This window comes from Erpetoichthys calabaricus, chromosome 9 (genome assembly GCF_900747795.2).
Source record: "Erpetoichthys calabaricus chromosome 9, fErpCal1.3, whole genome shotgun sequence".
NCBI lineage: Eukaryota > Metazoa > Chordata > Cladistia > Polypteriformes > Polypteridae > Erpetoichthys > Erpetoichthys calabaricus.
In genome coordinates, this window is record NC_041402.2 from 125,164,374 (window position 1) to 125,186,600 (window position 22,227).

Consider the following 22,227-nt stretch of genomic DNA (forward strand, 5'->3'; position numbering starts at 1 on the left):
AGTAAAATAGAGCGATTATATTTGATGTTCTGCGGTGGGTTGGCACCCTGCCCGGGATTGGTTCCCTGCCTTGCGCCCTGTATTGGCTGGGATTGGCTCCAGCAGACCCCTGTAACCCTGTGTTTGGATTCAGCGGGTTGGAAAATGGATGGATGGATATTTGATGTTAGCCTACCTCTTAGTAAATCAAAGATTCAGCGTGTTATCGTATTTCGTAATGTTAAGCATGTAGATCCTGAGAATTTTATTGGTTTACTTAACCTACAGTCTGTTTTTCCTCTTTCTGCTACCCCATCAGAATTAATAGATCATTATAATGCTGTTCTGTTTCCTGCTTTCAATAAATTAGCTCCCTTAAAAACACGGAATGTTTCTTTTTCTCATACTGGCCCCAAAACTATGGGCCCAGCAGCTGGAGTGTCTGTTTAAGAAAACTTGTATAGTTGTACAGGGGACTGTACTTAGCTCATATTTTATACTACAAAAATACTCTTTCTGCTGCAAAAGGTGTATGTTATTCTAACATAATTGGTACAGGCACATTTTTCTATAGTGAATAGGCTAATTGCCCAACCAGAAAATGTCATCCACCATAACTTCACTGCTAAACATTGTTGTGACTTGTTGGACTTCTTCATTTTTAAGATTAGGGAGATTCACTGGCAACTTGCTTCTCTGCAGAAAATGACAGGCTTTCCACTATTACCTGTATTTTACCAAATACCTTATTCTCAGAATTCAGTCTACCAACTGAAAATGATATCTCTGAGCTTATAACAAAATCTAATTCCTCTACTTATCAACTGGATCCAATACCTATTAGTCTGCTTAAGTCCTGCTTGCCATATACTTCTCCTTTGATAACCTCTATAATTAACTCTTCCCTTGCCATTGACATGGTTCCTCCTTCCTTAAAAATGGCTTCAGTTACACCAATTTTGAAAAAACCTTGTTTAGACCCTTAATATTTTTGTAATTACCAACCTATTTCTAATCTTGCAAATTCTTGAAAAGATAGTTGCTTCTCAATTTCAGTCCCATCTTTCAAAAAATAACCTGTTTGAACAGTTTCAATCTGGCTTTCATCTGAAACATAGTACTGTAACTGCATTGGTAAAAATTACTGTGATCTTCAACAGACACAGGACTTTTAACATTTCTTGTACTTCTGCATCTCAGTTCTGCATTTGATACTGTATCCCATCAGATAGTTCTGGAACGTTTAGCTAGTTTTGGAGTTTGTGGCCTTGTGTGTCAATGGTTTTCCTCTTATCTTACTGATAGAAGACAGGTTGTTCAGATGAAGGGTCAGAGAATCTAGTGGTTACACAGGGACTTCCACAGGGCTCAGTGCTGGGGCCACTTATTTTCCTTATTTACATTTTTCCTATAGGTAATACATTTTGGCATGATGGCATTCAATTTCACTGTTATGCAGCTTTATTTATCCACTGAATACAGCTCTGTTCTTCCTCCCAATATTTTTACTGCTTGTCTATATGACATAAAGATACAGATGATGCATAATTTTCTTCAGTTAAACAGTGATAAATCAGAAGTACTCCTTGTTGGTATGAAATCTGTACTTGCTAATTTTGATGAACAGTACTTTTACAAATATCTCCTCCCAGGTCAAGAGTCTGGGTGTCATTCTGGATAGTACCATTTCCTTTTGATCTTATATAAATGTTTCTAGGATTGCTTTTTTTCATCTTCAAACTAGGGGCTGCTCGCTTCGCTCGCCAACCTCTGTCCGGGCCCCACACGCTAGTCATTTCCAGGATCTGTCGCTTGTAATGAATCGTGCTGTGCTTTTGGATAAACGCATATCAAGTCTGTTTTTGATATCTCCTTCTTTCGAAACTATTATTGCTGACAATTCGTCACATGTTGGTTTATTATATATGCGAGCGTGATCTTTTGGATTCATATAGAAGTCCAAGAAAACATCTTTGTCCGTGTTTTTCAGATAAATGTCCTGTAAAGTGCGATACTTTTGGACGTATGGATTTGTATCCATTATTGGCTCTAGAATTTCTAATACAGTGGTGCCTCGCATAAAGAACGCCTCGCACAGCGAACGCTGCACACAACGAACTTCATTTCATGATTCATACAACGAACTTCGTTTCACACAACGAAGTCGCCCGAGCTTCCACGACCGCTTTGCCCGAGCTTCCACGACCGCTTTGCCCGAGCTTCCACGACCGCTTTGCCCGAGCTTTCACGACTGCTTCGCCCGAGCTTCCACGATCGCTGCCGATGTATTGCATCCTTCCGCGCAGGCACTGCAGGCAGTCGTTAGTCACTGCGCTTAACTTAAGCACGTATCGCGGCAATCTTTCTTCATTACGAATTAAATCACGCACGTATCACGGCAGTCGTCCTTTTAAGTTAAACTCAATATTTTTTTTATATCATGGCTTCTAAAAAAAGCAGGAAGGTGATTTCTGTTGAAATGAAACAGGAAATAATTAGGAGGAGTGAATGTGGGGTAAAACAGTGTGACCTCGTCAAAGAGTTTGGCCTCAGCAAGACCACCATTTTCACCATTTTGACAAATAAGGATGCAATCAAATCAGCCAAAGTAGCCAAAGGAGTATCAAAACTATTTCATGAAAAACATAGGTCTTCAATCCACGAGGAAATGGAGAGGCTATTAGCGATTTGGATTAAGGACAGGCAGGTGAAAGGTGACGTAACAACCCAAGATATTATCTGTCACAAAGCCAAGAGAATTTATGACGATCTAAAGAAAAACGTCCCTGGAAGTAGCAGCAATCAAGATAATGAAGAAGAATTCAAAGCCAGCAGGGGGTGGTTTTTTAGATTTAAGAAAAGGTGTGGAATCCACAGCGTTACTATGCATGGTGAGGCTGGCAGTGCTGACAAGAAAGAAGCAGAAAAGTTCTCTATTAACTTTCAAAAATGTATTAAGGATGAAGGATACTGCCCACAACAAGTGTTCAATGCCGATGAAACGGGTCTTTTCTGGAAAAGAATGCCGAGCAGAACCTTCATTACAAAAGAGGAGAAGAAATTGCCAGGACACAAAGCCATGAAGGACAGACTTACCCTTATGTTTTCGTCTAATGCCAGCGGAGACCTCAAGATCAAACCTCTATTGGTTTATCACTCTGAAAATCCCAGAATTTTCAAGAAAAATAACGTTATTAAGTCCAAACTGCCCGTCCATTGGAAGTCCAATCAAAAAGCCTGGGTGACCCAAGTTATCTTCAACGAATGGATTCTGGAAACCTTTGCTCCTGCCGTGAAGAAATTCTTGCTGGAAAAAGAACTGCCGCTCAAAGCCCTTCTGATACTTGACAATGCCCCTTCTCACTCAAAAGACCTAGAGGAAATATTGCAGGAAAATTATCCTTTTATCAAGGTGCAGTATTTGCCACCAAACACCACATCCATTCTTCAGCCAATGGATCAGCAAGTTATTGCGAACTTTAAAAAACTCTACACTAGAGCCCTCTTTAATAAGGTGTTTGAAGAATGCGAGTTTGGTGGAGACAATATGACTGTCCGAAAGTTTTGGAAGGAGAAATTTGATGTCCTTATGGCAATACGACTTATACAGAAGGCCTGGGAAGAAGTGTCACAAAGGACCCTCATTTCTGCTTGGAAGATGCTTGTGCCTTCGTGGACCCAGGAAGAAGCAGTAGTTGATGACACAGAAGTGGTGAAGGACATCATCACAGTGGCCCAAAGGTTGGAATTAGAGGTAGAGGAAGAGGATGTAGAGGAGCTTATTGAGGAACACGAAGAAGAGCTGACAACTGAAGAGCTCCAAGCACTTCTGGTCCAGCAACAGGACAATGCTCAAAGGGAAGCGTCATCTGATAACGAGGAGCAACAATCAAACAATCAACCAATCCCAACTGCTGACATCAAGAACATCCTGGTCAAATGGAAAGCAGTTCAGGAGTTTACCAATGCCCACTATCCGGATTCAGCTGAAGCAAACAGGATCAACGATCTTTACTCCGATACTCTTGTCCGTTATTTCCGGCAGATGTTGAAGAAAAGAGAAAAACAAACGACTTTGGACAGGTTTTTCATGAAACCATCGGCCAAAAAGCAGAAAATGGATGAAGATGTGCAAGATTCGGTAGACTCTACTTAGTCTGTCTTAAAATTAAAAAAATGTGTGTTTTTTTAAAAAAAAATTATGTTTTTAGATGTATCTAAATAAAAATAATAACAAAAAATTTATCTTTTTTTATGTCATCTTAGCATATTTTATGCTACAGAACGAATTATTTTTTTTAACATGTATTGTTATGGGAAAACGCGTTTCACATAACGAACTTTTCGCATAACAAACTTGCTCCTGGAACGAATTAAGTTCGTTGTGTGAGGCACCACTGTACATCTGATCATTTAACTCTTTCGATTCAATGTTGCATCGCTTCTCCTTGATCATAAATATAAACCTGCCCGAATTGTGGTTTCTTTGAAGTTAAACTTGTAGTAGCTTTAATTGTTGCGGGACCACAGATTCTCATAGTGTATAGTCCTGAATAGTCTAAATCTACGTTTTGAGCATTGAATGATGCGAACGCGACAGATTATTGAACATTTGGATATTTTGCCTGTAGTGTTTGTGGATTTCACTTTCACCAAATAACAAATCTTTTATTTCTTGCGGATAGGCCTCTTCATTTGGAAGAAACACTACTTTTCCATGATGGCAACATGACTTAGACGATCTACAAGTCTCTGACTTGTAAAATGCATAATTCTGTCATATCACCTATATCCATATATTCAATCTCTTTTCGCTGTTCCGTTATTACACTGGGTAATAATTTCCATTCCTTAGCGCTAATGCGATCTTTACAATCAGTTTTTTGAGACTTTCGAATTTTAGTACTTTCATAATCTCTAACCTGCTCTGCATGTGTATCGCGCCAACGTTTTTGAACCTCTTTATGATGTTCTACTTTGTCTTCTACTCTTTGTCTTTTCTTCTTCTTTGTGTTTTACTTCCGCCCCTGCTTGGACCTGTTAGGTTTTGAATTCCACTTGCTCCGGGCTGATTATAACTTACCTTATTTTCCGAATTTGCACTTATTATTATTGTTCTTTTTTGAATTCTTTTGTCTCCAACTATTTTGGGCCTCTTTTCAATGCGCTGCCCTTTCTTCTTCGCTTAGTCATTGACGTTTCATCTAGAACGTATAAAATTATTGTCCAGAAAAGGACTACATCGAGGGAAATAAATAGATTGTATGTCTTGTATTAAAATGAGGAAAACATAAAAATTTATAAGAGCTGAAAGCACAGGAAGAGTGTCTGACAATAGCATTCACACGAATGAGAGGTGAGTGGTTAAATCTCTTGGCACAAAGTCTCGTCTTGGGGGACTTGAAATTATCTCTCTGAAAAAGTCTTGTTTCGTCCCAATATTTTTTTATATAATAGAGAGATATTGCAAGACTTCATTCAGTTTTGACAAAACATAGTACTGAAGCTTTGATTAATGTATAGACTACTGTAATATCATTTTGTCTGGCATCCCTAAAAATCTTATCCATCATTTGCAAGTTATACAAAATTCTGTTGCTAAGATAATCACTTGTTCTAAGTCCACTGAACATATTACACCGATTCATTTCCAACTTCATTCGCTCCCTGTCTACTAACATGTACAATATAGAATACTGTTCTTAACATTTAAACCTCTCCACAATCTTGCTCCTCTCTATCTTAGTGATTTTTTACAGACATATACCCCTTCCTATACTCTCAGCTCCTCATCTGCATCTTTACTTTCTGTGCCACCCATTCAACTTTGTTTTGTTGGAGCCAATGCTTTGTCTTACACTGCTCTGGAATTCTCTCCCTGCTCAAATTCGCCAACTTGATTCAATAACAAAATATATATAATATAATTTAAACACAGACGGAAGAGCATCTGCTGCTATGGTGGCTTTAGTAGTCGCCATCACCCATCTTAGGTAAATGAATAAAACAATTACATAGGCTGTTTCTGCTCTCACAAAAGTGATGAAAGAACTCGCTGTGCCAACGAATTTATGAAATAGTGGATTTTGTCATACAGGTGGTTAAAATAGATGTAAAACGTTTGTCTCAAATTAAAAACAAAGCCTGACACTTGTGCCTTGTGTATATGTGGTATATAGTGTAGAAAAATACTATACTAAAGTTTTTTTTTCCCCAACCCCTGCCAAATGGAAAATATCAGTCCATAGAGAACATGAAATGGGGTACACCTTTTATAGCTACAAACATACTGTATATCAAAACTGTAACTGGGAAAAAAAAAAGTTTTCAATGCCAGCATAAGGTTCATCTCCCTGCAACCAAATTATTGCACAAGAAGGTTTGGAAAATATATGAATGGATTTGCTCCATTTATTACTATAGTAAAAACAAATCTCAAGCCATTATTTTTGCCTTGTCAGTTTGTACAAATATATCTTACTGTGTGTGTTCACCAAGGGAAAATATGCAAACAATATTCAAGGTGACATGTTGTCAAAATTTGCTCTCAACATAAGCATCAGATGTCAAATGTCAGTCACTGTACATTGAAAGAATTTCCCACAGATTGCTATCAGTATCCAACTAGGAATAATTCCTGGTCTGTGCAGTGGGGCAGTAAATGGAACATATACAGTATGTCCACAGTCAAGTTGGCACTAAGTTGTGATCACAGTAATGTACACATTTTTCCATTTTATAGGAGAAACCTGAAAAGAATATAAAAAAGGCATTGAGATCTTGACTGTCTGTGAACAATAATTACATAAAAATGTTTGATTTAATTCACATTTAGATTTAGTTGATGGAATAACTGAAACCTATAGTCATGTGAACAAGTAAGTACACCCCATAAAAGGTTTTTTTCTTTTTTAACATTCAGGCGCCCCCATTTTGCAGTTGGTGCCAGGTTCTTCTTTTGAAATGCTATCTTTGGTTTTTACAAAACAAGTCTTCTGGTACTGTGGCCAAGTAACTCTGTTTACCCTGTCTTTCGCAGAGCACATGATTGCAGAAGTGTTCATGAGCAAAGTTTATAGTCTTACTCTGATGTTGTTTCTGAATTCCAAAGGTTTCTTCCTCATGTACATCAAATTTGTGCAGCCACTTTCTAGTGGTAGTCTCATGTAGTTTGAAATCTAATGTGGCAAGAACTATTTGTAAGTCTCATGATGAAATTCTGAGTTTCTTAGAGACTTCTTTCAGCAACTTGATATCTCCTCTCAGGTTGACCTTGCTAAGGTGGCCTAGGCCTGGAAGAATTGGCAGTTGTTTGAAATCTTCTCCACTTGTGGATGATATTCAGGACAGTGGAATAGTTTCTTTTCAAATGTCTGGAGATCTTTCTAAAGCCCTTTCCTGACTCAGAGGTCTCAGAGAGCTCTTTAAATCCAGGAATGGTGATAATATACACTTCAACAACAATGAGCAAACCAAACTAAATGTTGTGAGGAAAAATCTATTATTCATTTTAAACTCCTGTTAAAAACACATCTTATCAATGAGTATTATTCATTTTCTTGTATGTAATTTTATACTGTCTTGTTAATGTGTTTATTGAATTGTAAAGTGTCCTTTAGTGTATGAAAGGTGCTACATAAATAAAACTTACAATTATTATTAAATAAGACAGGCTCCTTCAAGAGCCTCTTTAATGATCTTAAAATCATTTGTACCTGATCTGGTGCACATAGTTCCAATTTTAGGTATTTGAGGTAGTGATAAATGTATGGGTGTGCTCACTTTGCACATGCAAAATTTGCATTTATGTTTATTTTAATTATATAGTGTACTAGAAAATATAACATATTATAAAATATGTTTATCCATAGATACTGTTTAAACAAAGTTAAAATCTTTGTGTCCACATATGTTAAAAAAGAAAAAAAATTTATGGGGCGTACTTACTTTTTCACGTGACCATATTTGATATTTTGGTTAGCTTGATTTTGTAAGGAAACTGAAGCAAGTCTCTAAAGTTGGACACCATAGTAATTTGTGTTACTGAATACTTGAAATGACCTAAGATCAGTGACTCTTTCATGAAATGAAATAATTTCAGAAAAGTTGTACAGAAATACAGGGCTTATTAGATCAATTCCAGTTTGCTGGTTAGAATCACCAGTTAACCCACCATGCAGGTCTTCGGTATGTCACGGGGGTAAATGCAAACTATAGGTTGTCGTTGACCAGGCGTCCAGAGTCATGATGCAGAAAAGCCAACTAATGTGCCAGAGTGCCACTTTATGAATGATTCCAAATGCAGGAATGAGACTTATGCACATTAAAAGTTTTCAAAGGCTTATATAATGATGAAAAAAATCTGTTATGGTCCAGTGGTTGAGCTTAAAACTGCAAAAACTAAATAAACGATTACTGATGTTATAATTTGCGCAATTCACACACAATCAGTACAGGTCAAGAAGTAGAGGTTAGCATTAGGCACAGACTTAGTTTTGTGCTCAGCATTGTGCATGTTACTTGTTATTATTACATGTACCACATATGTATGAGCTCTTGTGCCAAGGTGCTCACCTGTAGTAGAGTCTCAGAAAATGCAAGGTAAAAAAGAAAGAAGGCTAAAAAATATAGAAATAGTGTAATATCTGATTACATTCTAAGTTGCTAAGTGCAACATGTATGAGGTACAATGCACAATAATTACAAATAAAGTGTGGTCAAAAGAAACAAAAAAAAATGATGTTGATAACTAAACAGAAATAAAATGTGCAATATGTAGAGTGTTTTTTTCCCCTAAATGCAAATTCCAACTTTCCTAGGTCAATTACATGCAGAAATACTGTAAATTCCTCCACTAAGAAACCATTTTATTTCAGTGCAGATATTCTGAAAATAGGATTTGTGATGACACACCCAACAGATTAACTACCACCATGGATGCAGAAAAGAGAAAGAAAATAGCAAAGTCTTAGAAATGGCCGCTCAACACATTTAGTACAGTTAATTAACATGCAATGTGAATACTGATGGCAAAATTCTAATCAGAGTATGCTATAATGATTTCATAATGTGAATGAGCAGAGTTCTGTATTGGTAAATATAACATTCAAGATATGTGGATGCCCTATGGATAAAGGGTTTACCTCCTATGTTTTTTTCTCTATCTATCTATCTATCTATCTATCTATCTATCTATCTATCTATCTATCTATCTATCTATCTATCTATCTATATATATATATATATATATATATATATATATATAATCTATAATCTATAGATATATACAGTGCATCCGGAAAGTATTCACAGCGCATCATTTTTTCCACATTTTGTTAAGTTACAACCTTATTCCAAAATGGATTAAATTCATTTTTTTCCTCAGAATTCTACACACAACACCCCATAATGACAACGTGAAAAAAGTTTACTTGAGATTTTTGCAAATTTATTAAAAAATAAAAAAATTGAGAAAGCACATGTACATAAGTATTCACAGCCTTTGCCATGAAGCTCAAAATTGAGCTCAGGTGCATCCTGTTTCCCCTGATCATCCTTGAGATGTTTCTGCAGCTTAATTGGAGTCCACCTGTGGTAAATTCAGTTGATTGGACATGATTTGGAAAGGCACACACCTGTCTATATAAGGTCCCACAGTTGACAGTTCATGTCAGAGCTCAAACCAAGCATGAAGTCAAAGGAATTGTCTGTAGACCTCCGAGACAGGATTGTCTCGAGGCACAAATCTGTGGAAGGTTACAGAAAAATTTCTGCTGCTTTAAAGGTCCCAATGAACACAGTGGCCTCCATCATCCGTAAGTGGAAGAAGTTCGAAACCACCAGGACTCTTCCTAGAGCTGGCTGGCCATCTAAACTGAGCGATCGGGGGAGAAGGGCCTTAGTTAGGGAGGTGACCAAGAACCCGATGGTTACTCTGTCAGTGCTCCAGAGGTCCTCTGTGGAGAGAGGAGAACCTTCCACAAGGACAACCATCTCTGCAGCAATCCACCAATCAGGCCTGTATGGTAGAGTGGCCAGACGGAAGCCACTCCTTAGTAAAAGGCACATGGCAGCCCGCCTGGAGTTTGCCCAAAGGCACCTGAAGGACTCTCAGACCATGAGAAAGAAAATTCTCTGGTCTGATGAGACAAAGATTGAACTCTTTGGTGTGAATGCCAGGCGTCACATTTGGAGGAAACCAGGCACCGCTCATCACCAGGCCAATACCATCCCTACAGTGAAGCATGGTGGTGGCAGCATCATGCTCTAGGGGATGTTTTTCAGCAGCAGGGACTGGGAGACTAGTCAGGATATAGGGAAAGATGACTGCAGCAATGTACAGAGACATCCTGGATGAAAACCTGCTCCAGAGCGTTCTTGACCTCAGACTGGGGCGACGGTTCATCTTTCAGCAGGACAACGACCCTAAGCACACAGCCAAGATATCAAAGGAGTGGCTTCAGGACAACTCTGTGAATGTCCTTGAGTGGCCCAGCCAGAGCCCAGACTTGAATCCGATTGAACATCTCTGGAGAGATCTTAAAATGGCTGTGCACCGACACTTCCCATCCAACCTGATGGAGCTTGAGAGGTGCTGCAAAGAGGAATGGGCGAAACTGGCCAAGGATAGGTGTGCCAAGCTTATGGCATCATATTCAAAAAGACTTGAGGCTGTAATTCCAGCCAAAGGTGCATCGACAAAGTATTGAGCAAAGGCTCTTAATTCTTATGTACATGTGATTTGTCAGTTTTTTCATTTTTAATAAATTTGCAAAAACTTCAAGTAAACTTTTTTCACATTGTCATTATGGGGTGTTGTGTGTAGAATTCTGAGGAAAAAAATGTAATCCATTTTGGAATAAGGCTGTAACATAACAAAATGTGGAAAAAGTGATGCGCTGTGAATACTTTCCGGATGCACTGTATATATCCTTCTTGAGATCTTAGTATATTCCCTACAATATAGACACACATTAGTTAGTAGGTTAGGACTTTCAATTAAATAAAAAAAAATAAATAAAAAAATAAAAAGTTTTAAAAGCATGTCTAAACTTTACTACAGGCAAGAAGTCCATTTTAAAAACTGCAGTTAATATGTAGCTACACCTTAATAATAACTCTGGTCATCATCCTTTTCATGTTTTTGAATTAACTGTAGAGGAATAAGTGAATAATTCAAACAGACTAACATTAAAAAATTACAGTAGTCAATTCTGTTTGAAACAAATTAACTAGATTTGTAAGTACATGCAGATTAAGAAATCATCCATTTGTTAAAGATAGTGCCTAAATGTTGAGTGGATTCAGTTAAGCTAAAATCCAATCCTTTTGAATTAGTAGTTTTCAGCATTGTCTTACTATTCATAAAGTTGGCGCTGCCTAAAAGAATTTTTTTTTTGTGAATAGAAAGACAGTTAATTACTATTCTTGCATATTTGCACATTAAAGGATAAATGTGGTATTTTTCAAGCTGAAGTTATTTCTTCATAGTTATGGTATATATTATTTTGCCACATGGAATATAGTACTAAAGTGAAGAGTTTTTATAAATTTTAGAAATACCTTGTCTGTTTTTGCAGCTTACAGTGGGACTGATTAAAGGTGAATAAAAAGCTTTAAAAATTACCGAATGCATTCACTTTGAAGCAGCAAGGTTGTGAGATAAGAAAATGTGCTTCCCATGTTTTGAGGCATCCTTCTCATAAAGCAAAGAAACTAGAAATACAATTCCCCCCCCCCCCCCCCCCCCCCCCCAAGTACTTGGATCTATTTTCCTTGAGGTAAAAAATAACTTCCTGTTTTCTTGTCTTCTCACATTCGCCATCATGGGTGGAGTTTTGACGTAAACTACAAAGTTGATCAGCATGAAACCAAGCACTGTCTGAAGCTGTTCAGAGCAATTTTGTCTTTCAAGAAATGGTTTGAAAACATGGATACCTGTAATATGAACATAAAATTAGAGAAATGTTTACAGTTTCCATTGACTCACTTGTGGTTATCATGATATCTTAAAGGTGTTATGGCTTTTAGTGCTGAGGTTGGATGTGAACATTTGAATGGAGGACTAATCTTGTTTGTAGATAGATAGATAGATAGATACTTTATTAATCCCAAGGGGAAATTCACGTACTCCAGCAGCAGCATACTGATAAAGAAACAATATTAAATTGAAGAGTAATAAAAATGCAGGTAAACACAGACAATAACTTTGAATAATGTTAACGTTTGCCCCCCTGGTGGAATTGAAGAGTCGCATAGTTTGGGGGAGGAACGATCTCCTCAGTCTGTCAGTGGAGCAGGACAGTGACAGCAGTCTGTCGCTGAAGCTGCTCCTCTGTCTGGAGATGATACTGTTTAGTGGATGCAGTGGATTCTCCATAATTGATAGGAGTCTGCTCAGCGCCCATTGCTCTGCCACGGATGTCAAACTGTCCAGCTCCATGCCTACAATAGAGCCTGCCTTCCTCACTAGTTTGTCCAGGCGTGAGGCGTCCTTCTTAATGCTGCCTCCCCAGCACACCACTGCATAGAAGAGGGCGCTCGCCACAACCGTCTGATAGAACATCTGCAGCATCTTATTGCAGATGATGAAGGACGCCAGTCTTCTAAGGAAGTATAGCCGGCTCTGTCCTCTCTTGCTCAGAGAATCAGTATTGGCAGTCCAGTCCAATGTATCATCCAGCTGCACTCCCAGGTATTTATAGGTCTGTACCCTCTGCACACAGTCACCTCTGATGATCATGGGGTCCAGGAGGGGCCTGGGCCTCCTAAAATCCACCACCCGCTCCTTGGTTTTGCTGGTGTTCAGGTGTAGGTGGTTTGAGTCGCACCATTTTAACAAATTTCTTGATGAGGTTCCTATACTCCTCCTCCTGCCCACTCCTGATGCAGCCCACGATAGCAGTGTCGTCAGCGAACTTTTGCACGTGGCAGGACTCTGAGTTGTATTGGAAGTCCGATGTATATAGGCTGAACAGGACCAGAGAAAGTACAGTCCCCTGCGGCGCTCCTGTGTTGCTGACCACAATGTCAGACCTGCAGTTCCTGAGACGCACATACTGAGGTCTGTTTGTAAGACAGTCCACGATCCATGCCACTAGGTATGAATCTACTCTCATCTCTGTCAACTTGTCCCTAAGGAGCTGAGACTGGATGGTGTTGAAGGCGCTAGAGAAGTCTAGAAACATAATTCTTACAGAACCACTGCCTCTGTCCAAGTGGGAGAGTGATCGGTGTAGCATATAGATGATGGCATCCTCCGCTCCCACCTTCTCCTGGTTTGCAAACTGCAGAGGGTCGAGGGCGTGGCATACCTGTGGCCTCAAGTGGTGAAGCAGCAGCCGCTCCATGGTCTTCATCACATGTGACTGTCAGAGCGACAGGCCGGAAGTCGTTCAGCTCACTAGGACATGATACCTTTGGGACTGGGGTGATACAAGATGTTTTCCAAAGCCTCAGGACTCTCCCCTGTTCCAGGCTCAGGTTGAAGATGCGCTGTAGAGGACTCCCCAGCTCCAGCGCACAGACCTTCAGCAGTCGTGGCGATACTCCATCTGGACCCGCTGCTTTGCTGGCACGAAGACTCCTCAGCTCTCTGTGCACCTGCGCTGCTGTAATTGTGGGTGGGGATGTCTCTCCTATGCTGGTATCAGCAGAAGGATGGGTGGAGGGTGTAGTACTCCGAGGTGAGAGTGGGTTAGGGTGGTCAAACCTGTTAAAGAAGTTGTTCATTTGGTTTGGTCTCTTCACGTCTCTCTCGATGGTGGCACCCCACTTCGAGCTGCAGCCAGTGATGATCTTCATCCCATCCCACACTTCCTTCATGCTGTTATTCTGCAACTTCTGCTCCAACTTTCTCCTGTACTGCTCCTTTGCCGCCCTGAGCTGGACTCTGAGTTCCTTCTGCACGCGCTTGAGCTCATGCTGATCACCGCCTTTAAAAGCCCTTTTCTTCTGGTTCAAAATGCCCTTGATGTCACTTGTAATCCATGGCTTGTTGTTAGCGCAGCAGCGTACTGTTCTTACTGGAACTACAATGTCCATACAGAAGTTGATGTAGTCAGTAGTGCAGTCAACAACCTCCTCAATGTTCTCACTGTGATCCCTGCAGGATATCCCAGTCCATAGTTCCAAAGCAGTCTCTCAGAGCCAGCTCTGCCTCAGGGGACCACTTCCTGAATGAGCGTGTGGTTGTAGGTAGGACCCTCACTCTTGATTTGTAGTGAGGCTGAAGCAGAACCAGGTTATGATCTGCTTTCCCAAGCGTAGGCAGCGGGGTGGTGCTGTATGCCTCTTTAATGTTTGCATACAGTAAGTCAATAGTCTTATTTCCCCGGGTGTTATAGTCCACATACTAGGAGAAGGCAGGTAATGTTTTGTCCAGCGTCACATGGTTAAAAAAATTAGTGCTCATTTCTTCATCGATAACTACTTACTGCCGAAGAAGAAAAGAAAAGGTGTTCTTGATCGCCCATTATTGAATCCAGCTGCAGTTCCAAACATATTTAGAGTCAATAACTTCACGGAAGCGGAAAGTGAAGTGGGCTAAAATGCCAAGCCATAGAATATTAACAATGGAAGTGTCATTTACTCGTAAACCAAATGCTACATAGATGAGTAGCTCTTACAGTGGTGTGAAAAACTATTTGCCCCCTTCCTGATTTCTTATTCTTTTGCATGTTTGTCACACAAAATGTTTCTGATCATCAAACACATTTAACCATTAGTCAAGTATAACACAAGTAAACACAAAATGCAGTTTGTAAATGGTGGTTTTTATTATTTAGGGAGAAAAAAAAATCCAAACCTACATGGCCCTGTGTGAAAAAGTAATTGCCCCCTGAACCTAATAACTGGTTGGGCCACCCTTAGCAGCAATAACTTCAATCAAGCGTTTGCGATAACTTGCAATGAGTCTATTACAGCGCTCTGGAGGAATTTTGGCCCACTCATCTTTGCAAAATTGTTGTAATTCAGCTTTATTTGAGGGTTTTCTAGCATGAACCGCCTTTTTAAGGTCATGCCATAGCATCTCAATTGGATTCAGGTCAGGACTTTGACTAGGCTACTCCAAAGTCTTCATTTTGTTTTTCTTCAGCCATTCAGAGGTGGATTTGCTGGTGTGTTTTGGGTCATTGTCCTGTTGCAGCACCCAAGATCGCTTCAGCTTGAGTTGACGAACAGATGGCCGGACATTCTCCTTCAGGATTTTTTGGTAGACAGTAGAATTCATGGTTCCATCTATCACAGCAAGCCTTCCAGGTCCTGAAGCAGCAAAACAACCCCAGACCATCACACGACCACCACCATATTTTACTGTTGGTATGATGTTCTTTTTCTGAAATGCTGTGTTCCTTTTACGCCAGATGTAACGGGACATTTGCCTTCCAAAAAGTTCAACTTTTGACTCATCAGTCCACAAGGTATTTTCCCAAAAGTCTTGGCAATCATTGAGATGTTTCTTAGCAAAATTGAGACGAGCCCTAATGTTCTTTTTGCTTAACAGTGGTTTGCGTCTTGGAAATCTGCCATGCAGGCCGTTTTTGCCCAGTCTCTTTCTTATGGTGGAGTCGTGAACACTGACCTTAATTGAGGCAAGTGAGGCCTGCAGTTCTTTAGACGTTGTCCTGGGGTCTTTTGTGACCTCTCGGATGAGTCGTCTCTGCGCTCTTGGGGTAATTTTGGTCGGCCGGCCACTCCTGGGAAGGTTCACCACTGTTCCACGTTTTTGCCATTTGTGGATAATGGCTCTCACTGTGGTTCGCTGGAGTCCCAAAGCTTTAGAAATGGCTTTATAACCTTTACCAGACTGATAGATCTCAATTACTTCTGTTCTCATTTGTTCCTGAATTTCTTTGGATCTTGGCATGATGTCTAGCTTTTGAGGTGCTTTTGGTCAACTTCTCTGTGTCAGGCAGCTCCTATTTAAGTGATTTCTTGATTGAAACAGGTGTGGCAGTAATCAGGCCTGGGGGTGGCTACGGAAATTGAACTCCGGTGTGATACACCACAGTTAGGTTATTTTTTAACAAGGGGGCAATTACTTTTTCACACAGGGCCATGTAGGTTTGGATTTTTTTTTCTCCCTAAATAATAAAAACCATCATTTAAAAACTGCATTTTGTGTTTACTTGTGTTATATTTGACTAATGGTTAAATGTGTTTGATGATCAGAAACATTTTGTGTGACAAACATGCAAAAGAATAAGAAATCAGGAAGGGGGCAAATAGTTTTTCACACCACTGTATATGCTGTATTGTATTGTTGAGTATGGTCTGTTCTTACCAAGCCCAAATTTATCTGCTGTTTTATATTCCGGAAATTTTACATGTACAAGAAATACATTTTATTACAAAGAGAATAAAAGGCCATGTAATGTGATTAAACACAACTTGTTCAAATTGAAACTAAATATGCACAAGGTGTGTGTCTGAATTGAAATCCAAAATGGGCCATAGTATACATTAATAATATGCTGCCCAAAGAAATGTGGGTAACAGACCGAAAAACCACAGCTAAAGGCAAAATGTAATAAGAATCAATCTTGGCTACAGTATGGATGGCAGGTCAAACCAATAGCAATGACAACTGAAAATTAACTTATGTGAAAGTTTAATGTATCGGGAAACTTGCCCTTCGAGTTTTATGTTTACTTTGAGTTTGTTTATTTCTAATTGTATGTCTGGCTTATTTTATTATCTTTCATGTGTGTTTAAGAAGAAGCATGGTTGACACTTGTAAGTGAATAGTAACAGTACATATGTTAGCTTATTAGAAGAATCAAGAGTTTTATTAATGTTCCCTGAAAAAAAAAATTCACCTCCTTATTATGGTTCCTTCTAAAAGATTGCAATGCTACTCTATACTCTGTCAAATCTTGCCTTTTTTGAATACTGAATCATAGTCAGCAACAACTCATGCTGGCATGCAAGTTTAAGATTTGTCATCTGGTGGAAGTGCAGTTAGATTCAATGGACAGATGGAAAGAATAAACTAACTTAATTTGTCCCTTGGGGGGAGCTTTGGCTTTTTACAAAACCACATTAAATATATATACACATACACCCACACACAGTGGTCTAAACACACACCAGATTGACAAAAAAAAAAAGAAAGCTTCCGACTTGGCAGTCACAGTCATAGTGATGCATTATGCAGTAGCGTTTTTTTCATTCATAACATTGTTCATAATGGCTCTCAGTTTTATTGTAAATCTCTCATTTGCCACTACCCTCCAGGGGGTCCAGAGTGTGTCCCATAACTGAGCCTGCACTTTTAATTAGATTGTTGATTTGATGGGCCTCTATTGAAATGATGTTACTGGCCCAGCATACCACATAGTAGAAAATTACACTGGCCGTTGCAGAGTTACAGAAGATGTGAAGGATGTCATTACCCACTTTAAAGGAATATAGTCTCCTAAAAAAACCTCATACATTTATTTCATTCATTCAGTTTTTCATTTGTAGGTACCATTTACTAAGAATGGGAGGATGTCACTACTTGCTCTGTTTTTGTCACTTCACACAGTATAAGTATGTTGGGTGACACTTAAAATGAATACAGCCTTTAAACACATCATGGCTGTTGTGTGAATTGCCATGTTCCTACTTCCTCTTTCTTCTTACACTTACTGCTTTGTTCTGTCCTAAAATAACTCAAAGTTTCTTTACCAATTCAGGTTCTTTAATCTTTTTTGTATTACTTTTATCAAGTACACCTGTGCGAGCTTAGTATTCCTTTTTATGTTTGATGCCTGTTTAGCCTCTTTTCCTTCTTAATGTTCAGGTTTGTAACTTCCCTTCTAATTATCCCATTGTGTTGGTTATTGTTTTCAGAAATAGCAAGTCAAGCTCCAGAAACCCCTGATTAACATTTTACCCATTTCAGTTTGTTCCCAGATTATGCCTAACCACTGGAGACGCCCTATTACGCCAGGCTCCCTTTTGTATGTGTTGTGCTCATGACCTTCTGTTCTTTTCTTTTCTGCTCTTTGGATTTTTTAACGTGTCTTAGCTTCCAAAGTGAACATCCCCAAGTCTGCTAAGCAACATTACTGGTTATGCTTCTTTTATAATTAATTTATGGGGAACTTTGGGCAGCATTAAAGGATGCATTGTAGGAGGCTTCAGACAAAACCATGGACTCCTGTAATAGGGAATACTCTGATTTTCCAAGTTAGTCTTTATTCTTTTATTTTTATCGGTTTGCCATTATTGCTGCCTGGCGGTATATCCTTTGGAATCAGTGGGGCGCTGCATCGGGACTTCAGTTTAGCTTTCTTGTTTATGTTATGTGGAAGAAGCCACTGGAATTTTTTTTGATCATTTCTATAACATTATCGATATAGTTCTTTGTACACTTTATTTCCCTGAAAAATGAATCACAAAATGTTTTGCTTATAATTTATCAAGTATTATACAAATATAGTGTACCTAAAAGAAAAAAAAACACCAGTCTTTCATTAAAAGCTTTACTTAAGACATAAATATTAAGTATTATTAACATGTATTGCAAGGTTTGACATGATGTATGCGTTGTACATTGATATATCTCCTTTAAACAGTTTCTGGTGCGACTTGTAAAAGAAAAGCCATTATTTGATGTTCTAAAAGTAAAAACTAATATTTTTTATATATAACTCATTGTGTAGATAAAATTCTATCTTGTTGGTGGTCTTTGATAGAAAATACAATTTTGCCAGATTTAATTAATAAAATTTTAGAATAAACATTTATATTTACAGTATATGGAGTAAAAGGACATTTTCAGTTCCTTTTTTTATTTCTCTCTGTTTTTGCCCATGCTCTTGGCTTTTCTTTGGGGGGGGGGGTTGAATTCTGTTTTGTTAGTATTCATTTTGTCTCTCTTTGTTCCTGCTTTCTTTTTTTTTTTCTCCAGTTTGACTATGAAGTAATTTGTTGTAGAAGTTTGTCTTGATTGTATGCAATGCTATGTTCTTCAAATAAAATAAATAAATAAAAATAATAGTAATTTAACTAGCTAGTGGTGCTATTCCACAGCTCCAGTATCCTGAGTGCAAATCCAAATCTGGCACCAACTGTATGTAGTTTACATGTTTCTTCAACATCTGTTTGAGTTTTCCTCTGAGTGGTCCGGCTCTGTGCCTCTCCCATTGGCGGCATGTATGTTATGTCGATGCTCGGGTCTACTGTGCCCTATGATGGACTGACACCCCTTCTGCCTTTCATTTCAGCCTTGCCCCAGTTACAGCCAGCATAAGTAAGAATTTCCCACAACCCTGAACTATAATAAGAAATTTCATAAAATGAATAATAAAGAAGACATATCTGTTTATGTTTCTACTACTTACTACAGTTATTTAAACATGAGAAGTTAAATGTGAGGTTGTGATTTTAGTGAATGAGCACCGACTTTTTTCTTTTCTACTCGGGGGAACTGCTGTTTTTGATCTTTGTGACTAAGTAGGTACTGTAAATCAATTTAAGGGTGCAGTGCTGATTTAATGATGATTGTTACCACCTTTTGTCTTTGACCACTGGGTAACAAAGAGTACTATTAGACTGTCTTCACCCCATAAAGGTGCACTTTTGTTTTGCATACTCTTTGAACACCTAGTTGATTGTTTAATTGTAGGTTTTCTGCTTGTCTTTGATGTGGACGTAGTGCAGGCATTGAAGGAATTTAGGAACAAATGTTTTTTTTCCCTCTTCTAATTCTGCCAGACATTCTTTGTGTATGGCTACTTATTCAAAAATTGACACTGCCTGGTTTGTATTTATAAATTTGAAATTGCTATCTAAACTGCCTCAATTATAGGTAAACTGTGTTGATTGAAATAAGATAATTTCATAAAAATAAAAGTATTTGTAAAGTTGGGAATGCCTTGCTGTGGAGTTTTTGGGGGAGTGTGGAATGAAGGATTGTTTATAAGTTATTAGGCATGATGCACACTGCTGCCTAACATATAATCATTTCATTTTCTCTTGCAGATCCTTCATGAAGTGCTTCGGGATTTTTATCACTTGTTGAAGTACGTAGTGCACCACGACCCAGATGATGTCACAGTGCTGCATGGACAGCTAGCTTTGGAAGAGCTTGATGAGATCATGAGGCGTTACCTTTTTCCAGAACAAAAACTTGAGAAAAAAATTGTTGTACTGCCTTAACTCACTACAGCCTGAAAAAAAAAATAAGTTATTTAATTTTATAGTGGTCTCTTGTGCTTTGGTAACAGAAGTTAGAAATATTTGTAAACATTTAATAATAAACATACTTTTCCAGATATCATTTTGCTTTGTATTTTTAGTTACATAATTTTTTATCCTTAAAATATTTTCATTATGAGATTTAGCCTTTGATCAAATCATTATAGAAGTCAAAGATTTATTAGGCATTTTCTAACTGCTACTTAGAAAGCAACAGCATGAAAATGGTTCTCAAAAGAGTCTCCAACATATGAACAGTGGATTAATGTGGTAAAGCAGATTTACACAATGGAAACAATTTCTGCAGTCAGAGGGATTTAACAAATACTGGCAAACCTGGGTTAAGTGTATTTGTGTATCAAGATACATTTTATTGGAAATGTCACCATGCTTTAATAACTGTTTAGATGTACATGTCTACTTTGTCTTTTCTTATATATTATAAAACAGCTATAGTTTTACATACAGCTCTTTATACAGTATATGCTTGCATTTTGTAAAGAGTTCACTTATATACAGTATATAACAGTAATGATGCATATGCAACTAGGTGGGTATTTTTTTTTCTTTTCATTTTTACAAAAAAAAAAAAAAATTAGACTGTGATGGACTAATGCTTGTACAAGGTTGTTATGCTGTGGTTCCAAGTGACCATGAACAGGTTTGAGAATGTTATGTTAATGTAATAAATACAATTTTGAAGCAGTATTTTTGTAAAAAAAAAAAAAAAAAAGACAATGTTGTGTATTTAATGGAGCTGCTTATTTTCATATGTATGGTAATAATAGAAAATTCAAACTGTGTTGACAGTTTACTAAGCTATCTGCTTGGATTTACTTGTTTGTGTTGGTTACCTGGCCAGCTGAGAGTGGGCACATCACAATAACCTGTGACAGACTGCTTAGCTCCTGCATGGCTCCTCACGCTGCTGGGATGGGCTTCAGTTCTCTGTGATCATCTGATGGAAGAATGAAGATCATAAAATGGATTGGTTTAGTGAAATAACCCTTAAAAATACCCACTCCAAGCAGTTTTACTTGTATAAGCAAGTTAAATTTGTTTCTTCTTCAGCACCAATTAGGAACCATTTATGAATTATGCTAGTATTTTATCTCGTTTATGAAATTAATATATGTATTGTGAATAGTTCAGTTACAAGAACACACAGTATATCAATAAATCAATCTTAGTTTTATATACCACCATTCATGGAGTACACCAGCATAGGGCACTTTACATTGCGAGGACGGATATATTTCAGAAGCAACAGTAAATATAAGACCTTCTTTAAAAGCAGCTGTCAGTTTACTGGTCCCCCTTTCAGTAACAGAATAAACCATACTGTTAACACCCTATCATACCAGAGAAGTTTTTATAATTAACTTATTGTGAATGTTTAGACAAATATTACAATTTAGAAATTTGGTGTAAAGTGTGATTTTAATAATGATATTATCTTTAATAATGATAATGGTCATTTTAATAATCTTCTTATATAACACGCTACCGTGGCTGTTCATTTGTCTGTCCAGGATTTTAAATCACCTGTAGCTCACAAACCGTTTGACCTATTGCCCTGAAATTTGGTACACATATGCTATGTAACGTCTACTATCCGCTTTCTGGGTGATGATTGACCTCGGAGGTTATTACTCTTTTTATTTTATTGTAGCATCAACACCAGCAGGGCGGCTGTGAGTTGTCATCCCTACCACCTTCACTGTCACTCCCCCTACCTCTTCATATCTTAAATCATTCTTGAGGCAGATTGAAGACTTAAATGCCAGCTTAAGTGAAAAATTAAAGAAAAAGTACTAAGTAATTGCATCACAAACACTGACTTAATCAGTTTTAATGCGAAAAGATGCCGACGAAAGAAGAGAAGAAGCAGGCCGCTAGGGTGTAGAAAAGAAGAGCTGCTCAAGAGCAGCAAGTGCATCAACCTCTGAGTAAACGAATGCTAAATGTACTGAGAAAGAGGATGAAAACTAGGAATGCTCAAGTCAAGTGTATTCACTGTTACTGGTGATTAATAATGTGATATTGTACTTAAAAAAA

General features: G+C 38.2%; 1 protein-coding gene across 1 annotated transcript in view; it reads left to right on the forward strand.

The window, feature by feature from the left end:
* The window catches only part of tango6 (transport and golgi organization 6 homolog (Drosophila)), a 215,056-nt gene extending 194,810 nt beyond the window's left edge, over positions 1-20,246 (forward strand). The window contains exon 18 of the mRNA XM_051931454.1: positions 19,954-20,246. Within this exon, the coding sequence (XP_051787414.1) occupies positions 19,954-20,130 (177 nt within the window). The 3' untranslated portion in view covers positions 20,131-20,246. The remainder of the gene's footprint in view (positions 1-19,953) is intronic.
* The last annotated feature ends 1,981 nt before the right edge of the window (positions 20,247-22,227 follow it).